This window comes from Simochromis diagramma, unplaced genomic scaffold (assembly GCF_900408965.1).
Source record: "Simochromis diagramma unplaced genomic scaffold, fSimDia1.1 OVJJ01000367.1, whole genome shotgun sequence".
Classification (NCBI taxonomy): domain Eukaryota; kingdom Metazoa; phylum Chordata; class Actinopteri; order Cichliformes; family Cichlidae; genus Simochromis; species Simochromis diagramma.
In genome coordinates this window covers 157,151-177,723 of record NW_024387288.1, presented here as the reverse complement: position 1 = coordinate 177,723, position 20,573 = coordinate 157,151, and the positions used below count along the sequence as shown (strand labels likewise).

Sequence of the window (20,573 nt, the reverse complement as noted above, 5' to 3'; positions counted from 1 at the left end):
GTTGTGTAAACACGTCAGTGTTTCTCCCAAAACAAACAAATTCATTAGTCATCTATTAGAGGACACACCTGACGACCTGCTCACCTGCGCGCCCGCCTCCGCGTGTGTGTGTGTGAGAGAGAGACTTTTGGTGTTTCTCATTAAAACAGTTTTTTTTTTTAAAAATTAAAGTTGATTTTTAAGATTTTCATTAATTTTATTTACAATTTTTTGCGAGAATGTCAAAGTACACGAAAAAGAAGCCGATATTCCTTCGCGTGTCGGAACTACTTTCTCTGTGATGAGTTAATGACCTCCAGCTGTGCGCGCCCCCGTCACATCAGAAGCTGAGGGAGGACGAGGAGACGCGATGGTAAACTCACAGTTTGATATGATCACTGATCAATAAGTCAAGTATCGATTGGAAGTATATTTATGAACTTTGGTTATTTCCCTGCTCGATTTATGAAACTCCGAAAACTGCAGTGCGTCATAGATCAGGGTGATGACATCACATACTAGGAATCAATAACGCTTCTATATCGATACAAAATCGTTTTTAACTTTAAGGACGTGTTTAACAACAGCTTCTGCGGGTGTCTGTTATTTTGTCCACCCCTGTGCCACACAGTCCAGCCTGTACTGCCCCCTGCTGTCCGTCACCGGAAGTGATCCTTTTGCATTTAAACTGGGAGCAAACAAACGTCTGATTCTTAAATCGGAGTAAATGTCAGTGGAGTCTGGTGCAGGGAGCACACTTTATGTCTGATGGTTTTACACACCTGCGTCTCCCTGTCGCTCAGTTCGAGGTTCAGGTGGAGGACTGTATGCTCCATGGAGACACGTCCCATCTGGCTTCTTTGCTCTACTATGAAGGACTGACCAGCAGCACCCTCACCCGGCTGGACCAGCTGGTTACCAAGGTAAGGGGGTAGCTGTTTGTTCTCTATGCATGACTATCAGACAGGAGTTCTCCATGTTCACCACAAATGTTCACTAAAGCTTTAAAAGTTTATGCATTTAACAAAAACCTTCACCACCAGGGGGCAGTGTCTGCCCACACTGTGTTGGTTTGTTGACCTGTGCCATTAGAAACCACCTGATGCAGTGCCTGTCCTGAGGTCAGGGTGGTGCAACAGTTGGTGCTGTTACAGACGGAAGATTAAACGTCCTGTTTGGGCCAAGCTGACCACCACATTGCCATTGAGGTGCACCTGCCTCTCACCTGGTGACAGGTTAGATCAAAGTTAACATAAAGATGCTGTAGAGCTCAGGCATCATCTTATCCTCCTGTTACAGCTTTTAAAAAAACAATGAAGTTTAAATGATGAACGGAAAGGTAAATGATGTCATTTACCTTTAACAAGTCACATGACCTCAGGATGTTTTCTGTGATTGGCTGAAAATCATTGACCACAATGAAGTCAGACTGAGCATGCTCCTCAGTCTGTCTGCTAAATGAAATGGGCTTTTGTGTTGATGCCACTGAGAGTGCCTGGGTTTGGGACTAAAAATCTGCATGACAAGTAGTGATGGGCAGATGAAGATTCATGAAGCACTGAAGCTTTTCATCCAATTGGTTCACCCCAGCGCAAAGCTTCTTGAAGCTTCATTTGCTCTAGTAGGACATCTACTGGACGTAAAAATATTAGTTGGCATGAATTTGAAGAGTGTGGCCTTTTGCACACAGCCTGTAAATGTCAACAACAAAAGGAGTGTGTAAAACATGTATATTGTATTGATGGCAGTATACTTTGTATATTTATACTGGCAGTATGGAAAATGATCATTTGGAAATGCTTAAAATGGAAATGATCATTTACTGTGAGGTGAGGTGTGGGTGGGGTGTGGACAGTGGTTGTGCTTTTGTAACGTTGAGGTATGGACAGCTACACACTGAGGCGTCAGTCCTGCCTGTTCACATTTTATTCAGTAAAAACTAAATTTTCACTGCTTTTATAACCTTTAGTGGGGAGAACATAGCTAGGATTTAATGGTTTAACAAATCTTTTGAATCCTTTGTCCTTCACAATGCTAAATGGCTGGGAGTCCTCAATCACCATGCTAACCAGGTCTTCATCTATTGGAGATTGTTCTCCTGAGGAAAGACAATAAAGACAAAGCACAAATATAAATATCACACACGTAACTTATAACAGCTGTATAATATTGTTATATCATTTAGTAACATTACTGCATGCTATATTATCATGGCATTTGATGGCTCACCTGGTCTTGCTCCACAATCGGTGTTCCCCTTATTCTCATGAAAAGCTCTGTAGTGCCTAAGCATGGATGAGGTGTTGTTGTTATATCCCAGCTCCCTGGCACATAGCAAACACTTCACCTTGTACAAAAGTAAAGCCGCTTAACATAAATTGTATTGCACCATCAGTATTATGAAAATACATCTTCTGTAGAAATTTACATACCTTGTTGGGAGGAATAAAATCAAAATGTTCCCACACAGGGGAGGACATCCTCCTCTTCTTAGCTGGCTCCATTCTCTCCTGACTTTCTCTCCTCACTCTCATAAACCTCCAAACTGTCTCCAAACTGTCTCCAAACTGTCTCCAAACTCTCACTAACCGGAACTCTGCATCAAACACCCACATTTTGAATGAAGTCTGAGGGGTTTATATCGCTGTCATATCTCGCGGCAAAGTTCGAACCACTTCATGAACCAGTCACGTGGTACAGCCGGGCAGCGAGGCTTCGGACGTCATCATTTTCAGCTCCTCCCATAAATGAATCAGGCCTCGATACGCGCATCGCGGAAACGCCCCCTCCATTACTCGACACAAGCTTCGAAGCCTCGATACAGAACGTCACATCACTAATGATAAGTTCATATTTCATACCAGCTGATGTGGAAAGTCCACTGATTACATTTAGTTTTGTCGTTAAAAGGCCTCAGCGTGCCTCTGTGGTACGTTTTACTTGGTTTGTAGTAGGTTTGTGTTCTTTATGCTCCTGTTTGTGTAACGTCCGTTTCCACTGCAGGATCAATAAAGCATCAGAGTGATGTGAGCATGACTGAGTCTTACCACACACCTGTTTGCTTGCTTGGTTGTTAGGAGCTGCGTGATTCTGGTTTCAGCAGAGCTGTGCTTGTCTTGAAGTCTTTGGGGATTCTGGCAGAGAACAAAGAAGACCTGCAGATGCTCATCGGTCATGGACTGACTGCTAAAGTAATCTGTCTAAATTTGTCAGAATAAATCGGGTCAGATGTCATGCGTCACATTACCTTCATGTTGTTGTTTGCCTTTTAGGCATTGATGTGGTTTGAAGCGGTCTGTGAACGGCTGACTTCTGACCTTCAGAGAATCTCCACCCCCCTGCTGAATCTCACTGAGGAGTTCTTTGACTTCTTCCTGGTGCGAACATTTCTCTACCCAGAGGGCTATAACTGTGGAGCCACATTCATGTGATAGCTAGCTGTGTCGATAGTTTTACCTGTTGAATCACCATGGTAACAGATGCTAAACATCTCACCCGGGACTTATTCTATAAAGTGAGTTTAACATACCCAGGGTTGTCTAAGGAGCTTGGAAAGAAAAGCGTCTGGACTTCTTTAAGTTGCTTGAAGATGTTTCACCCCAAAGTATCCCCCCAAAGAGGGACGAAGGAGTAACCCAGTGGGATACTTCCACTGGGTTTAATTCTTGGACTATCCACCATTTGACCTTAGAACTGAAGAAGCTTCTCGGATGAGAGGTGAAACGTCTTCAAGCAACTTAAATAAGTCCAGACACTTTTCTTTCCAAGCTCCTTAGACTATGATGATGTGGATGTCTGAGAACCTTCACAGACATACCCAGGGTTTTTTTATCTGGATCCACTTACCCTGATGTTAGCAGTCACCATAAACTGTTAATCTGGTTATCAACTCGCTGTGTTCACACCCTGCATGCTGACATTAAAGGTGGTGTTGGTAGCATTCTATCAATCTGAAAGGAACAGCTTATATGACTTGATGTAGCTCATTGTCTTGCACAGGAAATTATTTCTATCCACTGGTGATTAAAAATCTATAAACAACATGAATAAAATGCTACAGTGTTGTAAAAGGTAGCAGAATGTTGCAGAAAGGTCTCATGCTCAATCATCCAGGTAAGGAAATCCCAAAAGGCTGATTCTGGACGTAGTACAGTTCACAGAGAGTTGGGGAATGGCTGTGATTACAACACTGTAAGATGGTGAAAGAAGAAACTGACCTCACAGCCCACTGTTCATGCAGCGCTGGTAGTTTCAGATTGTGTCTAAGGTTGGGGAAACCTGCAGTCAGCTGACAATGAAGAAGTCACCTGACGATGAAACGTTTGTCCCACTAAAAATGTCCAGATGAACAGAATCAACCTTCTGGGATTACAGAAATGGGTTCTGGTGATTTGGTGGTAAAATGCAGTACTGCTGATTATTTCACAGGTTATAAGTTAGAGCTGTAAAACCTTCAAATGGATCCGTGTAAATTTAAAGCGCTGTTCGATACCGCTGAATGAAGCCCAGCTCAGACGGACTGTCCATGTGTTCACGTGCCAAGTCTCTGGACAAGCAGAACGCACACAAAGAACACCTGTCCAACCAATCGCATTCATTCATCAGGCTGTGGAACAGGATGCTTTCATGTTTCCATGGGTCCAGTTTAAACTTTCATATGTGTAACCGTTACTTTAGAAATAAAAAGCACCACTGGACATGCTCAGACACACCTTTTTCCACTCTGTGCCCCAAATGAATACATCACACTTCATTTACTGTTTCGTACCGTTCAGTATGTGAGATCAAATCTAACGTCCTGTTGAACACATACAGTGATGGACCTGGAAATGATTCCCTAATGTGTCTGGGTGATCAGGATCTAGCTGTACTTCATTCATCCATGTCACCTCCCGGTCCAAGTCAAATCATTTCTGCCATTGGTTTGGATCCAAAGTCCTGTACTGGGGTCACTGTAAAGATTCTGCTCTGGTCTTGGACTCTCTGGCAGCACCAGATGTGGTGGCCTTCAAGCTCTCTCTGCTACAGCTTTATTTTAGCATTAGAGGTAACCGACACAGTGATGACCACTATGACAGAAGAGCTCCTTCACTTTGTTGTGATGAGAGATGTTCTCCTGGAGGTAGGCCAAAGCTGCATCCAGCTTGTGTTTCTGAACAGTCTGGGATTCATGGTGAGCCTGGAGCTAAAACTCACAATAAGAGGCCAACACTGTAGACAGTTTCTGCGCGCTTTAAGTTTCCTCTCAGTACATGCAGCTCCTGCTAACTCTAACAAAGAGAGTTCATAACGTAAACAGAACTGGTCCTACCGCAGAACCCTGAAGCAGAAAAACCCCAAACATTTGTTTTGTACAACTTGGTGCTCGCTACAGGCTCTGGCTGCAGATGTCTGATTAATGCAGTTAATTTGATCGATTTTATAACTGGGTCATTGCTAAACACTTTGCTGATGGAGTGAAACCGTCATTAAAATCTTTTCCACATTAATTCAGTGTAACATAGGATGTAAGAGTTGCTGTTTGCTGGGAGATGAACCAGGCTCATTAAATACACTCTCTATCATCTCGTTTCAGCTGCTTGGCCAAGCTTCTCTTCCAGGTTGGTTTCTGTCTTTGCTTTGATCTTCATGTGTTAGGCTTCATTTAGACTTCTGCTGGAGATGATGATGTCCTAGCTTCGTTAACTGGCAGCTCCTTTCATCCCTAAACCACAACCTTCCAGGTAGTTCAGTGACATGTAGGTACATTTCTTGGAAGGTTACAGTGTAGGGATCAAATGAGTTTCTGGTGGAAGTGTAAGTTATGATGTAGATTTCCCACCGAAGCATGAGTCTCACCTGTCCGTCCTGTCATCTATTACCTGTCCGTTTCTCAGTGAGTCAGCTGTCAGTAGTTCTTCTGCAGTTGGTTCATCTGACTCTGGAAACAGAAGTTCACTTCCCATTGAGACTGGAGGTAATGCACTGACACAGTGTGCTTTTCATTGTCTGTGCTGGGCTGTGATGTGTTTTTGTACACAGCTTTGCTCTGACTCTAAAGAACAGCTGGGTCACATAGTATTTGGACAATACAGAGGCAATCTAAGGAGCGTGGAAAGAGAAGCGGATGAACCAAAGGAGCAGTTAAGTTTCTCAAAGAAACTCAAAGAACTCCAGTGGCTTTTCTTTCCCCGCTCCTTAGATCACCGTGATCTGGATGACTGACCTCAGTGTAATTTCTCTTGTTTCAGGCCATCAGGACTTTCAACAGCGTGCTGGAGTCTCTGAGCCGAGAACAGAGGCGACTGATCCAGAATGACCAGAATCAAAACCAAATGCTGTCTGTAGTGCACACTGAGATTTTTACATTGAAATGTTTCTAACCAGCACATGTATACCCATCTAAACTCACTACTATCTGCTTGATTGCCTGTCTGACAGACCCCAGGTGGCTGCAGCAGTTCTGACAGTTGGAGGTGAGTTACAGCAAATCGCACCGAATATTCAACATGAGCGATTCTTGTTTTCTTTATTGGGATTGTTTTCTCTTCACCTGTCATAATGCTTTATGGATATTTAGAATCACTGTGGTTAAACGATGTCCTGAGGAAGTCTCATGAGTGTGAACAGAAGAGTTTAGAGCCGAGTCTTGACTCTGCACTTGGAACACCTGAGCACACCGTCCCCTCAGTGCTGTTAGCAGTGAATATATAGAAGCGTCATGTTTGTCGCCTCTATGTTAGACAGGAAGCCCGTAAACAGGAAAGGGCCTAGAATCAAAGTGTTATTACAGACAGCCACGTTTGTAGTTCTCTGTTTCAGACTATGAGCTGCAGGTCAGCCTGTCAGAAGCTCTGTGTCGCATGACTCCACGCAGAGACCGCATGCAGAAAGCCAGTCAGTGGTTCTCCATCCCTGACATCAGCATGGCTTTCTGTGACATCAGAGATGCTGATTTTGAGTCGGTGAGTTCTCAGCTGTCTCACTCTGTATGTCATTTCCAAGCTTTCTGTTTAAATTCCACAGTGTGATGAACACAGCACACACAGTTCGGGTTGTTAAGCCTGTATTGAATCTTCTGAGTAATCAAAGTGAATCTTTACATTTTCTCCAAGTCTACCTCGGGTCAGCCACAAGATTGGACTGGATTCATACCCTAAAAACAAGTACATCCACAAAGCATTATTAGTATTTCATTAATGTGATCTTGAAGGAAAAAAATGTTTTTTTTTTCCTCACAATTTGTATATTAAAAAAAACAAACAAACAACAATCTTCTCTAATATAACTTGAAGCTTTTAGGCTAAACATGCAGCATTAATGTAACAGCTTATTAGCCAGCTATCATTCTGGCATCACTGTTTTCTGTGTTTCACGTAAACATTATTTGTGCAAGAGTCATTTGATAAAACACCTTAAGGCAACTGTTGTTATTTGGTCCTATACAAATAAAACTGAACTGATTAAAGTGAACCAAGGTCATTTTGGCCACAGTAGAAAATAATTTATTTTCTGTTTTGTTTTTTGTTTGTTTGTTTGTTTTTTTTGCCTGTCCCGTTTGGATCTTAGGCGTCAGAATTGATGTCTGAAGGCCAAAAAAGATGCCAAGCGGATTTAGTTTACCAATTGGATCATCATGGCCTTGCCATATTGGTCCAATTGGTAAACCTTTATTATAATTTAAAAAAAAAAGAAGAAAAAAAAAGAGCAACATAATAAATACAGCACCATCACAATAAACTAGCTAACAGTAGATACTAAATATTACATGTTATTGTGCAGTACGCAAGCTCAACAGTGCACAATGTGCTTTGAGGCAGCAGCCAAGAAAGGTGTAGTTTGTGTCTGTGAACACCCGTGTGCACACCTGTGTGGATCAGCACACTTGTATTCAAAAGGTTTCTCCATGTAATGGTCTGCTAGGGAGTGTGGGGAGCCATAGCCCCGTCCCCCAGGGCATATAGCAGGTATGGAGGAGATCCAGGTCCCAGAGTACAAGAACCCAAGGAGGACCACCAGGGGGGCAACCGTGCCACCCTCCTGGGAAGAGCTGAGGAGAGCCCCAAACGAGAGGTCACCCAGCAGCCACGGAGCAAAGGCCAGAGGGGGTTGCTGTGACATGCCCGCGTGCTTTGCCGGCAGCCAGCTGTGCCAGAGAGGACAGAGCCCCATGCCCACAGGCCTGAGGGCACCCCACCCCCTGGAAGAGGCCCACCTGGGCCACAGGCGCCAGGGCCCGCCAATCGGCCATGAGTCGGTACATACATGAGCTCTCGGCCCCAGACACCAAGAACCACAAACACACCAACGTCTGAGGGCATCAGCCACTGGCAGGGAGTGTGGTGAGGTGAGATGGGCCTCCATACCTCGGAGAGCCTAAGATGTTCCCAGAGAGGTGGAGTCTAGAAAATAATTTCAATAAAAACCCAACCAGACAGCCAATTGCTCTAATCTAACCAGCATGTCCCGGGTCTAGCCTGGACCTCCATTCCTGCAATACCTCACCCAGGAGATGTCACTTTTGATGTGGAGCAGCAGCAGTTCTACCCCTCCTAAATGACCAAAGTCCTCACCCCGTCTCAAGGAAGAGCAAGAGGAAGCTATTTTCTGTGTCTTTTAGTCCATGCCACGGCTTGTGACCACAGGTGAGGGTGGGATAAACCAACAGGGTCTCATCACGGCCACTCAGATTTGTCTGCAAACAGCCGTAGTGCAAGCTGGACGTCGTGGATCGATGATGCCAACAGAACCGCATATCTGGGAAACTGGCTTAACTGTCTTTATACAGGTCTTTAATTTTTTTATGAAGTAAGTCAGCCATCTGTCTCACTGTGCAGGACTGCAGACGATTCTTGAATTTTGTCAACTGTTACCATGGAAACCAGGGGAGGTGATGAACCATATTTAAAAATTTATTAATATAAAGTAAATCGGAGAACTCTGATCACAGTAGTTACCTGTGTTCTGTCTCTCAGGGTCTACACTATTCCCTGCCTCCGTGCCTTTCTCAGTTCCACTCAGGTACTTTTTTCACCCTTTGAAAAATAAAAAATAAAAAAAAAGGACGTAATTTTTTTTTTTGGCATTTGTATTCAGACTCTGTATGTTTTCTTGTGCAGCTCTTTCGTCCAAAAGATGAGAAACTAGATGAGTTCTGGATAGACTTTAACACGGGCTCAGGATGTGTCAGCTTCTTCATTGATGAGCCTCAGGTAGTATTCCATACTATGAAGTTTTACTGTAGAACTGACAGACTTTAGGTTGTTTTGGGGGGCTTGCTTGATAAGCTGTATTCAATTCTTCAGCAGCTTCACTGGTTGCCAATAGAAGCCAGGATAAACTCTAAAATCTTACTTCTCACGTGGAAGTGTATCCATAAATCTGCTCCTTATCTCTGTGATCTGCTTCATACCAACACTGTTTCCCGCCTCTCAGATCCTCGTCTGCCATTCAAGTTGTTCCTTCTGCTCGTCTTACCACTATGGGGAGCCTTCAGTTGCTCTGCTCCTCGGTTCTGGATCTCTCTTCCTCCAGCCATAAGAAATGTAGACTCTCTTCCTATATTTAAGTCACGGTTCAAAACACATCTGTTCAAACTGGCTTATTCACTTTTGTGCTGATTTTTATCTGTTGTCAAGTTCTGTTTTGTAATTTTAACTTATTTTATGGGCAGCACACTGGTTAGCACTGTTGCTGCACACCAAGAAGGTCCTGAGTTCAATTTCACCATCAGGCCGGGGTCTTTCTGTGTGTAGTTTGCATGTTCTCCCAGGTACTCCGGCTTCCTTCCACCGTCCAAAGACATGCAGTTTGTGGGGATAGGTTAATTGATTAAACTAAATTGTCCATAGGTATGAATGTGGGAGTGAATGTGAGTGTGAATGGATGTCTGTGTGTGTTAGCCCTGCGACAGACTCGCGACCTGTCCAGGGTGTACCCCGCCTATTGCCCTATGACAGCTGGGATAGGCTCCAGTGCCCCCCACAACCCTGAAAAAGAGAAGTGGATGGATGGATAACTTGTTTTATAATTATTGCCCCTTTCATTTTTTGCTTTGTAAGGTGATCTTGGGTTTCTGAAAGGCACCCTCAAATAAAATGTTGTTGTGTCAAAAAATGCAATACGGTTTTGTTTAAAAGCACCAAAGGGAACAACTGCCTTGAAGTTTTAATTGGACACTGAGTTTGGCTGCATATTCACATTTTTCTCCTGCTGTGTTCTGGTTATGTTTTTGTTCAGGGTTTCCTGTGGGGATCCATTCATGTGCCGAAGGAGGAGGTGGATCATTACAGTCTGCAGGTCAAACAGAATGGTCAGAACTTTAACCCTAAAATCCAGCATGTTGAAGCATTCAGGTATGTTAGATCATGTATAAGTAGGACCAGAGCATGAATTGGACAATTCTCTGTTTTTCCCATGATGCCCTGGGGAAGAGACGGTCCTCAGTTTCTGGCTGAACAATCCCATCATGCACCACAATGTCAGAGGCCAGACAGTGGAGCTGACTTTCAACTCCAAACACCACAAAGAACTGGGAGAGGCAGCTGAGAGAGTGTTCATGGTAATGGTTTGTCTTACCACCTGTCCTGTCAGCCTGCCGCTCTGTCTCGCCAACTCGCAAAGACAGTGATGACTGTTCTGTTATTGGACTTCTAATCAGTTTTTCCTGTAAAAAAACAAACAAAACAAAAACCCCTACCATGTTTGAACAAAAAGGTTTTGATGACTGCTGGTCAAGGATCAATATTTGTAATTGTATCATCAGATCTGCAGTCTGCGTGTCTTAGACAGGTGACACAGGTAGTTTAAATCTGTCAGTGCTTCTCTTCTGATAACCGGTCTCTCTTCAGACTTGAATTTGTACCTGAGCCATGGTTTTATTTTTTGTTTGATTTCTCGGTGTTATGAGAAGCTGCATCAATGGTTATAAAAGTCTAACAGCTGCTGGGAGGAAGGACCTGCCATAACGCTTCTTTGTGTACTGTGGATGCGGCAGTCTGTCACTGAAGGGGCTCTCCAGTTCTGCAACAGCTTCATGCACGGGTTGGGAGACATTGGAGTTCTTCTGTCTCCTACTACCTGCACTGGGGGCATCCTTGGACAGAGCTGGCCTCGTATGGAGCTTATCCAACGGCTTCCTCTCAGCTGTAGAGAAGCTGCTGTTCCAACAGACAACACCATAGATGATGGCCGAGGCCACAACAGAGGTCTTGGAGTGCAGGGTATGCTCCTGAAAAGATCTTGTTGTCCTCAGCAGGTGGAGTCTGCTCTGACCCATACTGTAAATAACGTCAGTGTTGGGACTCCAGTCCAGTTTATTGTTCAGGTGAACACCCAGGTACAGGTCCGTTCCCTGAATGTTCACTGGTGTCAGTGTGGGGGGTCTGTTGTCATCCTCACATGTTCAGGAGAGGGAGCAGTTTAGATTGCTTGGGGGAGCTGGTGCTGTGGCTTGTCTCCGATTCAGGCTAGTTTGTCTTGTTCTTCTGTCTTCACTGTCGGTTGAGTGATGTGCTGGTGCTTTGAGAGGTTGAGCTGGAGTACTCGCTGCGGTGGGGAAGAAGGGTGCTGGCCTCCAGTTTGGTGCTGTGCTCAACACTGGTCCGTTCTTTCTCGCCCTGTGGCAGGGTGTGAGAACTGGTGGTGCTTACTGAACCTCTCTCTTTCCAGGGAGTCCCCAAAATCTTTGTGGGGGCGAGTACACTGCACCCGGGATCACTGCAGAGCACGGGGCCACCTGCCCATCCACGCTTCAGAAGGTGTGGGTGGACAGGCCTGGATCTAGGGCTCGCTGCATCTACATCCCTTTGTTATTAAGGGTAGAGGATTGGTCTGGTTGCTGGGTCTCAGAAGGGTTTCTTGATTGCAGCCTCACAATGATTTTTAAATCACTGAAAACACACACACACACACACACACACACACACACACACACACACACACACACACACACACACACACACACACACACACACACACACACACACAGCAAAGCTGTATATTTGTTTGTGTACCCCCTCTGTTTTGTCTTTAGGTGCTGTGTATCATATGAGTGAGCTTTGTTAGAGAACTCTGTTTACTTCACCCTTTTTCTTTTATTTCTATTTCTCTGCATTCCTTTTATGTTTTACCAATCTAACCTGCATAACCAGCATCCAGCATAACATCCACTACAGAAGATGAATAATAAAACAAAACAAAAACAACCCCCCCCCCCCCCCCCAAAGAACTGGAGAAATTAAAGAAAATGATCCCCACACTGCTTCCAGGCTCCAGTGGGTCAGAGCTTGGTGCAGGAGGTAGATGTTGGCATCATCTAGCCCAGTGCTAGGGTGGTAGGCCAACTGCAGCAGATCCAATTAAGATGTCAGAGGGCGAAGATGTTTGAGTACCAACCTCTCAAGGGTCTTCATCAGCTGTTGAGGTCCATCCAGGATGTGTGGTCTTCAGTACTAGTACCACTCCACAGCTGTGGAGCTTCCCCTGCTCGTGCTGAACATGTATGCCAGGATGCCACACAATTGGTCTGCACAGCTCCTCAGGAGCCTGGAGCTAATGCCATCCGGACCTGCAGCCTTTCTCACCTTGACCTTGAGCCATTCCTCGCCTGAAGTATTGACAGGGACAGGATGGTGGTGGAGGAGGGGAGTTGTGAGATGGAGTCTTGTGTAGCAGAAGAGTGGGTGAGGGCTGAGAGGTGTGAAGTCATGGGAACAAAAGCTGACATTTGTCAAAGACGCAGGGGTTTGCAACAGAGATGATTGGGCTGGGGGAGTGGAGTGTCTGTTCAAACCTGTTTGGACATCAGGGTTGGGACAGGTAAAGATTACTGGGTACTTCACCTTAACAATAAACTGGACACACAACGCTCACGCACTGTACAAGCTGTTTCAAAGTGGGCTCCATGTGCTGGACAGGCATGTGCAGGATATTAGTGAAGAGTGTTTATTACACTGTGATGGCTTCAGCTATCTTTTATGCAGTTGTCTGCTGGGGAGGCAAGGGAGAGATGGAGAGCAACAGATTAATAGGTGAAGAAGGCAAGCTCTATCCTGGACAGTCCTCCAGACCCCATAGAGATGCTGGGCCTTGTTCATTATGAACAACACCGGTCACCCCCTGCATTAGACTGGGGAGGCCCTAAACAGCTCCTTCAGCAGTGGGCTGTTAGTCACGGTATAGGAGCAGGGTCGTAGGCCCTTCATCCCCACAGCAGACTGCAGTAAACAGCTGCAATAGCTGTCTGCAAAAATATTCAGACTTTATTTACTGTAAATAGCATCCATTTGTAAGTATTATAGTGTTTAGCTTTATTGCACACTGTTTGTTCTATTAAGTTTTTCTAGTAATCACGAATTTATTTTGTCTTCCGGTCTCTTGATGTAACAAGTAAATTTCCTGTGTGGGATTAATATTAGTCTGTGTCTATTTCATGTTGATGATGTCCCACTCTGACAGAAAGTGCAGAATACCCCACATGTCAAAGATCCAGGCGGTACAGCCCAGGCCTCGACTACAAACAAACACGGCAGACGAACGTATGACCATAAGAAGGCGCCAAGTAAGAGCCAGCTTAAGAGTGAGTCACATCTTCATTGAACTTGTACATAATCGTTATCACCGCACCATCATCAGAGGGAGATGGCTTTCATTGTGTTATCGTTACAAATTAACTAACCTTTCTCCTTCCATAGTTTTACCTCTGTCGTCTCCGAGCAGTGAAGACGACTCCACTGTATCCAAGGTAACAACAATCGCCAACAAATAAACAGTTTGTTTCTGATGTCTAACCTTCAGGGTTCTGCCTTTAGCCTGCAGCCAGAAGTGCAGCGGAGGTCCTGTTTGATCAAATCAGACACACGACGTCTGGATGTCACAGTAAGTTAGCTTCTTCTTTAAGCCCCGGGTTATTTCAAAGTTTAGAGTTACTGTAAAGATCTAAACAAATGAACGTCTCAGTGGTTTATCACTGTGAATCACGGCTATTCAACTCAATCGTTGGGAAAGATTTTGAAACCGAGGAACTGATCTTTTGTTGCAGTCAGTAAGCAGCAGATCATGATCCATTTCAAACCCACACAAGTGAAAAACAAGTAATGTTTATTCTTTTTTTCCCCTGTGAATCTGGTGACCGCTCACAAAAAAGGGCCGTTAAAAAAGGGGAGCTCTAACTAAACTTTTTGCACATTTGAAATAAAAAAACAAAACATTTTGAAAATTCCCTTTCAAAATAAATATTTTGCTGAAACAGACACATTTTAAAGGACAATGGTCACATCTGTAGTTTCTGCTTTTTTTTTTTTTCTTTTTTTTTTTGCCTGCTGTGATCTCCTCTTTGACATCACAGAAATGCTCCAGTGCCCTGGCTTTGGACAGCCACCTGGCATCATTGTGCAACAGCAGGTCATGGTGCTCAGCAGACTTTTCTGCGAGCAGCTTGCGGAATAAGCAGTGCTGGAGGCTTGATGTTGAGCGAATAAAATAAACTGCAGCCATGACGCTGTCCATTGTGGTTTTGAGCTCCGCACTTAGTTTTGTGTACAACACAGTCTGATGAACAATGCAGTGCAAGGTTCAACAGCCAACCACCGTGCTGCCAAAGCACTCACTTCTCCTGCCATGGATGGAGCCTCCTCCGTCACAAGTATACAAACAAGTTTCAAATCCAGACCACTTTCCTCAAAAAAAGCTGAAATCTTCTCAAACATTGTTTCGCCAGCTGTGTGTCCTTTTAGTGGTAGTAAGCCGAGCAATTTGCCATCAAAAAAACAGACATATATGCACAACTGTGCATTATCAGTTCTGTCTGTGAACCCATCTCCTGCTATAGTCATCAGTTTTCTTCAGGTCATCTAACAGCACTTCGAACTCGTCTGACGCCAGAACTTCAACTCTATCAATATTTGAACTGTGTGACAGGTTTTTAATAGCAGATGTCACACTCACTTTAATTTTTTCATCATTTATCACCACAGCCAGCATGCAGTATTTCACTGTTTCAGAATCTGTGAAAGACCTTTTCTTTTTCACCAAGATCCAGCAAACATGAAGGGAAGCTGCTGCATGTCTCTTGGGCTGTGCAGGACCCTCACCATCGTAGTGCAACTCCGGTTGTAAGATGCAGTTAAACTCGCAATTAAACTGTGCTTTTGCAGCCCTCTCCTTCGATCGCTCTGCAAAGTTTGTATAGGAAAGTCTGGTGTTTATCATTGTGTTACCTTCACACACTCACAGCAAATTAAACACATAGGTTTGGTGTTTGGATTTGGCGGTAAAATGATTAAGTACTTGTCAGTCCAGGCAGGGTTAAACCGAAAGGTTTTCATTGTCAATTTTACGCGTTTGGACTGAGAAAGGCATGCTGTTGTCGCATCCTATATTACGATGATTATTTAATATGTTTACATCACGGTGCATTGCGGGTTAAATATTGCTAGGCTACTAGGAGTGTTTCATTCAGTCTACACTATGCTGTAGGAATTTCAATTTTTAATTTTTTTAAATTAAATTTTTTTTGCGTTTCTTCCACGACCACAGACAGGGCCACTCACAGGTTGCTTCTGGGCTGCATGTGGCCCGTGGGCTGCCATTTGAATAGGCTTAACTGTGGATAATATTGTGCTTTGCTAAAGGCCAGTCCCATCTATAGGAAAAGAAATGAACCTCTCTGAACAGGAAGAACTGTAATGATCTCCTGTCCTCTACAGGTCTATTTTTTGTTTTCTATTTCAGGTTTTCATACTGTCAGCGACGTCACTGTTGAAACTCACCTGCCAGATGCAATAGAACCGGTGTCAGATGACCCTAAAGGGGTGGAGCTACAGGTCTCCCAGGACTTTGAAGAAAGCAGCTTCCCTTTGGAGCAGGTTCATGTCCTTTGATAGTTCTTTTCAGATCCATTGTTCCTTCTTGGTTTTTTTTTGCTTTGTTTTTATCAGTTTCCTGTTTCTTCCTGCAGGAAGTGTTCAGGAAAAGAAAAGCTCCAGACTCAGGTGTGCTCTTCTCAGCCTCCACATTTGTCACTTCCAAACTGACTTTCATGACATCTGAAACACCTTTTAAATCATTTGTTTTTGCAGACCTGTGAGAAATGTAACAGAAAAACACTGACAGCAAAAAGAATGACCAAACCCACATGACTCATTTTAGCTGATAATTTCTTTTTCTTTTTTTTTTTTTTTTTTACTCACAACCTGAAGACTCTTTTTATATAAAGGGTTTTATACATTTATCTATTTAGGTTACCTGTTACCTGTTCCTGTATTTAGGTTACCTGTCAGATCAAACTGAGGGTGAGTTGGTCCACAAGAGAAGGGCAGCGTTTCAACAAGAGGGAGAAGGATCTAAACCACTGTCGACAGGTAAATTCTTATACTTTTCACACAGTTTGCCTGAAGTTAAAATGATTGATAATCTTGCTCCAGCTCACCTGGTTATAGACCGCTCACCTGAAGAGCCGGGGCTGTTAACAGAGGAGGCGGGACCACCTGTGGACAGTGAGACTCGTGAGCTGAGGGCAGTGACAGAGTCAGACCTGATGTATGGTATCAAAGCTTCCATCAAAACCTTCAGAGCACAGCTGGAGGAACACTTCACTGTCAGTAACCACATCTTATTGATTATTGGTTTTATTATTGGCTGTGATTAGATAATCAGTAACTCAAATTTCAGGGCCACTGGCAGAAAGTTGAAACTGAAATTCTTCTTTCGCTAAAGGAGCAACAACAACATGTGTCCGCCCTGCTCATGGCTCTACATCAACACAGGTACAGCATACACCATCCCTTTCCCCAGAATCCACTTCTCCATACCCAGGATCTCTTTTGACTTCTTATTTTTACATCATCACTCACAAGAAGTTAGTTTTCTACTTGATTAGACAACTCAGGGGTTCTTCTATCGAGCTATGAGCATGTTCAGAAACATGCACAGCTGTACTGCTAGCAGAGCAACTGATTTTACAACTAAAACTATAATATTATAAAAATCTGAACAGGCTTAGGCAGGCTGTCACCGGGTGTTCACTCGCTCTGTGGTAGAATATCACTTTCTGTTCCTGTTACAACACACAATGGTGTTTTTCTGTAGCCAATTTAATTGTTTAGGAAGTCCTGAGGATCCCTGGAGAGAAACTGAACTTCCTCAGTTGTCGGAGATGATACATGTGCTGCCTAGTTTTTTTTGGTCTGGAACTGAATGTGGGCAGACCATGTCAGGTCTGAGGAGATGTGGTCACCGATGTACTTGAAGGACTGCACACTCTCCACTGGACCTCCATTGATGATAATAGGCTTGTAGTCTCTGTGCTGACTCCTTAAGTCCACCACCAGTTCCTTGGTCCTACAGATGTTCAGCTGGAGGTTAAGTACTGGGGGTGATCAACCAATTATCCAATCCCAGGACAGGAACCAACTCCACCAAACAACTCAGCAGGCACACCCAGGTGTCCATCCCTAAGAGACAGAGAGAAAAGGAAAAACCCACAGCCATCGTCTGGTGGGAGGAGTCACACATAAAGAACAAACACTCATAACATTGAATAATGACAGAAGGTATTACAGGTACTGCACTGCAGTGGTTTATATCTATCTAATAGACTCGAATTTGCACATGTAAATGGAGAGTCCTCTTCACACACACTGAGGTTAATTATGGAGTTCCACAGGGTTCAGTGCTAGGACCAATTCTGTTTACATTATACATGCTTCCCTTAGGCAGCATCATTAGAAGACATAGCATACATTTACACTGCTATGCAGATGACACCCAGCTCTATCTGTCCATGAAGCCAGATAACACACACCAATGAGTTAAACTGCAGGAATGTCTTAAAGACATAAAGACCTGGATGGCCGCTAACTTTCTGCTTCTTAATTCAGATCAAACTGAGGTTATTGTACTCGGCCCTGAAAATCTTAGAAATATGGTTTCTTACTCTGGATGGCATTACCTTGGCCTCCAGTAATGCTGTGAGGAACCTTGGAGTCATTTTTGAGCAGGACATGTCCTTCAATGCACATATTAAACAAATATGTAAAACTGCTTTCTTCCATTTGTGCAACATCTCTAAAATTAGAAATATCCTGTCTCAGAGTGATGCTGAAAAACTAGTTCATGCATTTATTACTTCCAGGCTGGACGACTGTAATTCATTATTATCAGGAAGTCCTAAAAACTCGCTGAAAAGCCTTCAGTTAATCCAAAATGCTGCAGCAAGAGTCCTGACAGGGACTAGAAAGAGAGAGCAGATTTCTCCTGTATTAGCTTCCCTTCATTGGCTTCCTGTTAAATCCAGAATTCAAAATCCTGCTCCTCACATACAAGGTCTTAAATAATCAGGCCCCATCTTATCTTAATGACCTTGTAGTACCATATCACCCTATTAGAGCACTTCGCTCTCGCTCTGCAGGCCTACTTGTTGTTCCTAGAGTATTTAAAAGTAGAATGGGAGGCAGAGCCTTCAGTTTTCAGGCCCTTCTGGGGGATTTCCATAATGCATTGAGTTTTTCCTTTCGAGTCACCTTTCACTCACTCAGCGTGGGTTAATAGGACTCTCTGGTGAATCACACTTGTTATTAATCTCTCTCTCTTCCACATCGTGTCTTTATCCTGTTTTTCTTCTCTCACCCTAACCAATCACAGCAGATGGCCCCGACCCTCCCTGAGCCTGGTTCTGCCGGATGTTTCTTCCTGTTAAAAGGGAGTTTTTCCTTCCGACTGTTGCCAAAGTGCTCATAGGGGTTCATATGATTGTTGGGTTTTGCCCTGTATGGATTATTGTGGGGTCTACCTTACAATATAAAGCACCTTGAGGCAACTGTTCTCATTTGGCGCTGTATAAATAAAGTTGAATTGAAAAGCAGAATAATACAGACTGAAAGAACAACAGCTACAGCAGACTAAACAGCACTGTGTGTTTGTGTGTTTGCAGGTTATTGCTGCTACAGAGGCTGGAAAAGGGTGTGTCTGATCAGGTGAAGCAATTTGAAGAAAACTCAACAAACCTGAACTCCTTAACCACTCAGATCCAGGTACTGACACAGACTGCAGTAATACTACAGTCTGTGTACATGCTCAAACACTTGAGTGCTAAATCACGGCCTCTGATTTGCAGAGTTGTAGTTTGAAAATTTATTTTAAAATGTTTAGCATTTATGCATAAGCTTCCATTTCTCCTCAGCTTAACCCCCAAAGTTAAGATATTTCCTCTGCACATCTCCAAACCATCTCTGCCTCGCCTCTTTAACTTTATCTCTAAACACATTTCTCTGCCACTCCTGAAAGTTGCTCTCTTGACACTCTATCATCTGCTTTCTCTGATCCACAAAGATGACCTTGGTCTAAACTTCTCCATCAACACTCTCAAAGCAAACATCACATCTGTAGTGCTCTCTTTATTGAGATTGTCAAAGCAGGCCTAAAGCTACGTCCACTTTGGAAGCGTTTCATGGTGATGTGGTGACAACTCACTGCAACTTAAAGTGACCGTGGCCCAAATGAGGACTGGTGGTGGGGAACAGGGCGAGGCCCAAAAAAAACTTATCTCTACTTCTACTACTAATGACAGTGAGGTGTATTTGAGGAATATATGAGTCTGTAGTACATGCATTGAACAACCAAGAAAAACATAAGCTGAGGAAAAGTTGTGGCTTCTTCCAAACCAAAGGTTGAATTTTTAAGACCTGATCCAAAAATTGTTTTTTCCAGTCTGAGATGCAGCGACTCAGCTCCTTCTGCGCTGAACAACAGCAGAGGTCAGTCTGATTCCACCTGTTCACACGGAAAGATCGAGTTTGAGTTTTGTTTTAAATCTTACACTTAACTGATCCAGACTAGTTTTAACTTGTCAGACTTTAAATCTTCAGGATTCGTTTTTTGTCACCTCAGGTTGAAGTCTTCGGAGGGTGGCGAGGCGGGGGTGGAGCATCCATCCAGCCAGTAAAGAAGCAGATGTCTTTGAGAGACACATTTCAATTTCTTTTGTTAGAACACAAAGTTTAGTGTTTAAGTTTCTCCTCAGAATACGGACAAAATATATTTGAAGACAACAAATAAAAACAAAGAGCAGAAGTCAGTGAGTTCATTTTTATTTGTTGTAGTAGTGATGATGATTTTATTTATAAAGCGCTTTCAGACAAAGTACACCTCTTTGAAAATAAAGAGATAAATAAAAGTGATGCATAGCAATAAACGTTTAAAAACATAAGTTAAAAATGACTTCTTTTTTTTTTTTTTTTTTTTTTAAAGGCAGCGAATTAAGACATGTAGGATTGGATGAACAAGTGAGTCTTCAACTTAGCTTTAAAAACCTCCACAGAGCATGCCTGCCTTGCACCATCTGTAAACCTCTAAAACTTTTCTTTGGTAGCCCAGAAAGGAAAGCGTTACAATAATCGATACGTGCTGACATTTATTTGTTTATATTTTATTTGTCTTTAGTGGTAACAGCTCATTGCCATGGTTAAAGTTTGACAGGCTGCAGTGACTTGACCAATCCACCAGGTGGAGACAAACTTGGTGGAGCACTTGAGAAATGATGTCTGTTCCAAAGAACAAACACAAACAAAAAGTTTTAATAATCACAATAAATATGAGGGGAATAATGCCCACAGTAT

At 43.5% G+C, this 20,573-nt stretch overlaps 1 protein-coding gene across 8 annotated transcripts in view; it reads left to right on the top strand.

The window, feature by feature from the left end:
* Positions 1 to 20,572, top strand: part of sycp2l (synaptonemal complex protein 2-like) — a 25,632-nt gene extending 5,060 nt beyond the window's left edge. Inside the window, exons 1-25 of one of the 8 annotated variants that reach the window (XM_040003819.1) lie at positions 183 to 352; positions 783 to 902; positions 3,057 to 3,170; positions 3,252 to 3,356; positions 5,555 to 5,579; positions 5,856 to 5,935; positions 6,210 to 6,298; positions 6,400 to 6,434; positions 6,781 to 6,923; positions 8,796 to 8,848; positions 8,934 to 8,979; positions 9,078 to 9,170; positions 10,198 to 10,270; positions 10,392 to 10,519; positions 13,417 to 13,537; positions 13,653 to 13,702; positions 13,770 to 13,836; positions 15,691 to 15,824; positions 15,917 to 15,950; positions 16,227 to 16,319; positions 16,383 to 16,555; positions 16,630 to 16,724; positions 18,890 to 18,989; positions 19,666 to 19,712; positions 19,846 to 20,572. In XM_040003819.1, coding sequence (XP_039859753.1) covers positions 350 to 352; positions 783 to 902; positions 3,057 to 3,170; positions 3,252 to 3,356; positions 5,555 to 5,579; positions 5,856 to 5,935; positions 6,210 to 6,298; positions 6,400 to 6,434; positions 6,781 to 6,923; positions 8,796 to 8,848; positions 8,934 to 8,979; positions 9,078 to 9,170; positions 10,198 to 10,270; positions 10,392 to 10,519; positions 13,417 to 13,537; positions 13,653 to 13,702; positions 13,770 to 13,836; positions 15,691 to 15,824; positions 15,917 to 15,950; positions 16,227 to 16,319; positions 16,383 to 16,555; positions 16,630 to 16,724; positions 18,890 to 18,989; positions 19,666 to 19,712; positions 19,846 to 19,900 — 2,076 coding nt within the window. In that variant the 5' untranslated portion in view covers positions 183 to 349 and the 3' untranslated portion in view covers positions 19,901 to 20,572. The other 7 variants (XM_040003824.1, XM_040003820.1, XM_040003818.1 and 4 more) reach the window with 7 other exon arrangements.
* The last annotated feature ends 1 nt before the right edge of the window (position 20,573 follows it).